The sequence below is a fragment of the Mastomys coucha genome, unplaced genomic scaffold (assembly GCF_008632895.1).
Source record: "Mastomys coucha isolate ucsf_1 unplaced genomic scaffold, UCSF_Mcou_1 pScaffold22, whole genome shotgun sequence".
NCBI classification, from domain to species: domain Eukaryota; kingdom Metazoa; phylum Chordata; class Mammalia; order Rodentia; family Muridae; genus Mastomys; species Mastomys coucha.
In genome coordinates this window covers 129,279,773-129,285,663 of record NW_022196905.1, presented here as the reverse complement: position 1 = coordinate 129,285,663, position 5,891 = coordinate 129,279,773, and the positions used below count along the sequence as shown (strand labels likewise).

The window sequence follows — 5,891 nt, the reverse complement described above, 5'->3', positions numbered from 1 at the left end:
TCAGAAATCCGCCTGCCTCTGCCTCCCAAGTGCTGGGATTAAAGGCGTGCGCCACCACGCCCGGCTCGACCCAGCTTTTCTGTCTGTGTGTCTGTGAACTTGTCCTCTCTCCATTTCCAGAGCCACGCCATAGCACACAGTGGGGGTGCCACACAGCTGCTGTTATGGATAGACTTGGAAGTGTCTTCCATGGGCTCAGGTTCTGAAATTTGGTCCCCAGCTAGCAGGACTCTTTAGACAGAGGTGGGGCCTGGCAGGTGGAAATAAGTCTTTGAAGGTTGTCCCCACTTCTGGCTTCAGTTTTGTCTCTCTACTTCCTATCTGCCAGCACTTGCACAAGCCATGAATACTGTCACACCTCCCTGGCCATGATGGAATAATAGCCACGTGAAACCGAATAAACCTTTCCTCCCTTAGTCATTTGCATCAGGTAACGTGGTTTCCACGAGGCAAGGTCACCAAGACCACAGGTGTTCACAGAGTGTCGGTCTGGGGAAATAAGTCTAGCTTTCCTGGGAACTGGTTAGAGATGCAGATCCTTAGGCCCTGCCCCAGATCTGCTCATCAGAAACTGATCACCCTGGGAAAGTTGTGTGCTGTGTATTAGCCAGCCTGCAAGGTGCTTCTCACATGTGTTGACACCTGAGACCCACTACATCAGGTGACCTGATTCTGCTCCCAGCAAATTGTCTGTTCATTTCTATCTGTGCTCTGTAGGCACGTGACTCTAAAGACTAAAGAAAACCAGGAGGGCAGGCCAGGAGGTAGCTCAATGGGTAAACTGTCTGCCTGACAAGAGTGGAGACCTGAGTTCAGTCCCCAGAACCCACTGGTCATGGTAGCTAAAGAGATGGCTCACTGGTAAGAGCACTTGTTGCTCTTGCAGAGGACCTGGGTTCAGTTGCCAGCATACATACACAGGGCAGGTGACAACTGCCTGCAACTCCAGTTCCCCAGGATCCATCTCCCTCTTCTGACCTCTTCACTCATGGAGCACACAATTGGTACACAGACATGCATGCACAACATCACATAAAATAAAAGGGTAAATCTAAAAAGCCAAGTGCAGTAAATACCAGGAAAGCAGAGACAGACAAATCCCTGGGGCTCTCTGACCAGTCAGCCTAGCCTACTTGGTGAGCCCCAGACTAGTGAGAGAACCTATCTCAAAAACAAAAAACAAAAACTCAAACTGGACAGTGTCTTTACAACAGCCAGGGCTGGCTTCTGGCCTCCACACCCATAAATGTGCATGCACACCAACACATGAAGAAAACTAGAGAGGTAGCTGGATAAGTGGTTAAGAACACTGGCCAGTCTTCTAGAGGACCCAGGTTCGATGGCAGCTTACAACCAGTCACCTTACAATTCCAGTTCCTGGGAATCCAATGCTGTCTTCTGGCTTCTGTGGGCTCTTCACACTGACATACATGCAGGTAAAACACTCATACACATAAAATAAGAATTACGAAGAAAGATAACAAGGAGCCACACATGGTCAGGGTGGGCTCAGGAACTGTTGAGTTTTCCAGCACTCACTAACTTTCCCCTTCCAAGGTTTGAAGAGTGTACGTCAAGGTCCCCTCATTCTGGTTTTCCCTGCCTCTTCTATCTCCTCTCCCCTTCCTCACACATAACAGTTGACTCCTTGGATGAACTTTACCACATCCTGTGCTCTGCACACGCCTCACTCTCGTTTCTCTGCCTGCCTGCACATTGGCCTCAGCTGTCACAACAGTCCCTGGCCATCACCTTTTGCCCACAGCGTCATCATAGCTTGAGGCAATATCTGTTGCCATAGCTACCACAGAGATGGACCAGTCTGCACAACTGGTCTGTGAGAACCCTGATGGCAGGCACTTGACTAGCATTATTTTCCTTGTGCTCAGTGACAGACACACATGGGGAGCAGCTTAGGGCTAGACCACATGAATGAACCATGGAGATGAGATGCCTGTGCCCCAGCAACTGGACACACTGGCTGACCTGTCTCCCAGCAGCTTCAGTTGAGTTTGTTACCTGGAGGTCATGGAGTGGAACTTCTGGAAGAAAGAGAAGACAGGGTTACTACTGTGTTCAAACTATGCATTGTTGAGGAGAAAGCTGGGGACCACACTCTTGTCCACTCACCCGGATGAACTCATGGTGACTCTCATTCCCAAACTGCTCCAGCACCTGCTCAGCCTGGGCCAGTCGCTCGTGAGTACCCTGAGCCTGCTCCAGCTGCATGTCTAGAGAGGCCACCAGGCCACGAGTGTGGCCCTCTAGCCCCTCCAGGCAGCGGGCTTTCTCTTCATCCACCAGGTGGTGCAGCTCCTGGAACTCTCTTCGGATCACCCAACTGAAGACGTCAGACTCATTCTAAGACAGGAGGGCCAGACACAGTGCAGCCACAACAGAGCTGAATGGCTGGTCATAGCATCCCCAGGGCCTATCTTTCTGGCCTATTTGAAGGGGCTCATCCTAGATGCCAGGTGGGCTGATGACAGTATTGGGTTCATGGGAGCCCTAGAGGTGACTGGCTTCTATTTTATATTTTTAAATTGTTTGCAGTATTGGAGATTGAGCTTGGGCCTCAAGGATGCTAAGTACCTTACTCAATTCCTAGCCCTGACCCTGATCCTAACCCTGTAACCCTACAATAGCCGGTGTGTGCTTATGATTGGCAGTTCAGCTAAGCCATTGGTGGTGATTTGGCTGAGTCTGACTTTGGAGGTCTACTGAATTAGTTTGGCTATTTTTACTGAGTCATAGTTTGAGTTGGGGGGCGACTGAGCCATGCTTTTATCTTTTTTTATTGTTATTGAGTCATGATGTGCTCTTTTACTGGGTCATGGTTTGCCTTGGTTATGTTTGGATTTATTTATTTATTTATTTATTTGGTTTTCTGAGACACAATTCCTCTGTGTAGCTCTGCCTGTCCTGGAACTCACTCTGTAGACCAGGCTGGCCTCAAACTCAGAGATCTGCCTGCCTCTGCCTCCCAAGTGCTGGGATTAAAGGTGTACACCACCACTCCTGACTTATTATTTTTTTTCTTCATGCTTAGCCAACTGAAGACAGTTGGACTTTTGCTGAGTCATCACTAGACATTTTTCATTGAGTCATCATTGCACATTTTGTTTTGCTGTGCACTGGGGTGGGTGGGGTGGGCACCTTTAATTCCAACATGCAGGAGGCAGAGGCAGGAAGATCTCTGTGAGTTCAAGGCTAGCCTGGTCTATATTGTGAGTTCCAAGACAGGCAGGGTTACATAAAGAGGCCCTATCTCAAACAAAAAACAAACAACAACAACAACAACAAAAAACAAACAAAAGAAAAAAGAAAGAAAGAAAGAAAGAAAGGAAGAAAGAAAGAAAGGAGAGAAAAGAATAAGAAATAGACACTGTTTCTGGGTTTTGTTTTTGTCTTCTTTTTAGACTTATTTATTGTGGCTAAAGAGATGTTAAGAGCACTTGTTGCTCTTGTAGAGGACCTGGATTTAATTCCTAGTACCTACTGACGGCTCACAACTGTGTGTAATTCCAGTCCCAGGAGATCTGACACCTTCTTCTATCCTCTGTCAACACCAGAAATCTACGTGGTGTATGTATATACATGCATGCAGGCAGAACACTCATATATATCAAAGTAATCTATGCCTGAGGTCTTTGTTACTTCATGAGTGCTTTGCCTGCATGCAAGCATATACAGCGCACATGTTTCTGATGCTCACAGAGGCACTGGGGAGGCAGAGGCAGGCAGAGCTCTGTGAGTTCAAGGCTAGCCTGGTCTACAAAGCAAATCCAGGACAGCCAGGGCTACACAGAGAGAAAACCCTGTCTCAAAAAGCCAGATTCTTAACTGTTGACTCATTTCTACACCTTCAATTTCACGTGGCACCAAATTGGTTTATGAATGAGAATAAGAATGGCCTCTATAGGTTTATGTATGTGAGTGCTTAGTCACCAGGGAATGGAACTGTTTGAGAAGGTGTGGTGGTTTCCATATGCTTGGGCCAGGGAGTGGCACTATTAGGAGGTGTGGCCTTGTTGGAGGAAGTGTGTCATTGTGGGCGTGGGCAATGAGACCCTCTCCCTAGCCACATGGGAGACAGTCTTCTCCTAGAGGCCTTCAGATGAAGAGGTGGAACTCTCAGCTCCTCCTGCGCCATGCCTGCCTGAGCACTGCCATGCTCCTGTCTTGATAATGGACTGAACTTCTGAACCTGTAAGCCAGTCCCAGTTAAATGTTGTCCTCATAAGAGTTGCCTTGGTCCTGGTGTCAGTTCACAGCAATGAAACCCCAACTAAGACAGAAGGATTAGGAGGTTTGGCTTTGTTAGAGGAGGTGTGTAACTGAGAGTGCACTTTGAGGTTTCAAGACCCCAAGCTAGACCCAGTGTGTTCTGTCTCCCTCTCTGTCTCTGTCCCTGCCCTCTTGCTCCCTCCTCTGCCACATGTGGATCAGGATGTAGAGCTGTGATCTACTGCTCCAGTGCCATGTCCGAATCTTCCAAACATGATGAGCATGGGCTAACCCTTTATAAGGAAGCCCCAAATTAAATGCTTTCTTTTATAAGAGTTACCTTGGTGTCTGGAGAGATGGCTCAGCGGTTAAGAGCACTGACTACTTTTCCAGAGGTCCTGAGTTCAATTCCCAGCAACCACATGGTGGCTCACAACCATCTGCAGTGGGATTTGATGCCCTCTTCTGGTGTGTCTGAAGAAAGCAACAATGTACTCATATACATGAAATAAATACATCTTAAAAAAAAAAAAAAAAAAAGAGTTGCCTTGGTCATGATGTCCCTTCACAGTAATAGGACAGTAACAAAGACGGGTCATATAAATGAAAACTGTTAAGTTAGACCAAATTCGTTTTAGTCCATAGTGTGAGTGAAATTTTAAAACAGAGGACAAAATGGATATGTAATTAAACATTCTTAGAATGTGCTTTGCTTGGTCATTGTCTAGTTCCACAAAATGACCCGAGAAGTCCTTATTGATGGGGGGAAATAAACTGTCCCTCAAGACATGGTGACTCCTCCAACCTACAACCTCACCCAAATCGAGAAATAACCTCCCTTGGGGGTTGAGCTCTCTATATTCTACTGTTCCCGGATTTTAAGAATTGAGACTGGCGAGATGGCTCAACGGGTAAGAACACTGACTGCTCTTCCAAAAGTCCTGAGTTTGGATCCCAGCAACTAACCACATGGTGACTCACAACCGCCCATAATAAGATCTGACGCCCTCTTCTGGTGCATCTGAAGATAGCTACAGTGAATTACACCAGAGCTAGTGGGGCTGGCAGAGGTCCTGAGTTCAATTCCCACCAGCCACACACATGATGGCTCATGGCCATCTGTACAGCTACAATGTACTCATACACATAAATAAAATAAATCTCTTTAAAAAAAAAAAAGAATTGAGACTGTCGCCAAGCAGTGGTGGCACATGCCTTTAATCCCAGCACTTGGGAGGCAGAGGCAGGTGGATTTCTGAGTTCAAGGCCAGCCTGGTCTACAGAGGGAGTTCCAGGACAGCCAGGGCTACACAGAGAAACCCTGTCTCGAAAAATGAAAAAAAAAAAAAAAAAAAAAAGAGTTGAGACTGTCACTTTTTATTATTACTGTCTGCTCTTCCAAAAGACCTGGGTTCAATTCCCAGCACCCACATGGCACCTCACAACTGTCTGTAGCACCAATTCCAAGAGATCTGACACCCTTACACTAATGCACATAAGATAAAGTTAAATAAAATATTAAAATTATCTTCAGGACTGTTTGGTTTGCATTTGCAGCTGTTATGTATTGAAAACATAGTGTACACATTCTCTGTGTTTAAGCTACACTTTCCTGTTTTCATTGAAATAAAAACTTGTTCTAATAGGAAAAATAGTATGGGATT

General features: G+C 46.4%; 1 protein-coding gene across 3 annotated transcripts in view; it reads right to left on the bottom strand.

The window, feature by feature from the left end:
* Positions 1-5,891, bottom strand: part of Trim50 (tripartite motif containing 50) — a 17,502-nt gene that overhangs the window by 2,172 nt on the left and 9,439 nt on the right. The window contains exons 3-4 of one of the 3 annotated variants that reach the window (XM_031338203.1): positions 2,131-2,361; positions 2,020-2,042 (exon numbers count right to left, since the gene is read on the bottom strand). In XM_031338203.1, coding sequence (XP_031194063.1) covers positions 2,020-2,042; positions 2,131-2,361 — 254 coding nt within the window. Of the gene's footprint in view, positions 1-1,986; positions 2,043-2,130; positions 2,362-5,891 lie in introns of all 3 variants that reach the window. The other 2 variants (XM_031338204.1, XM_031338205.1) reach the window with 2 other exon arrangements.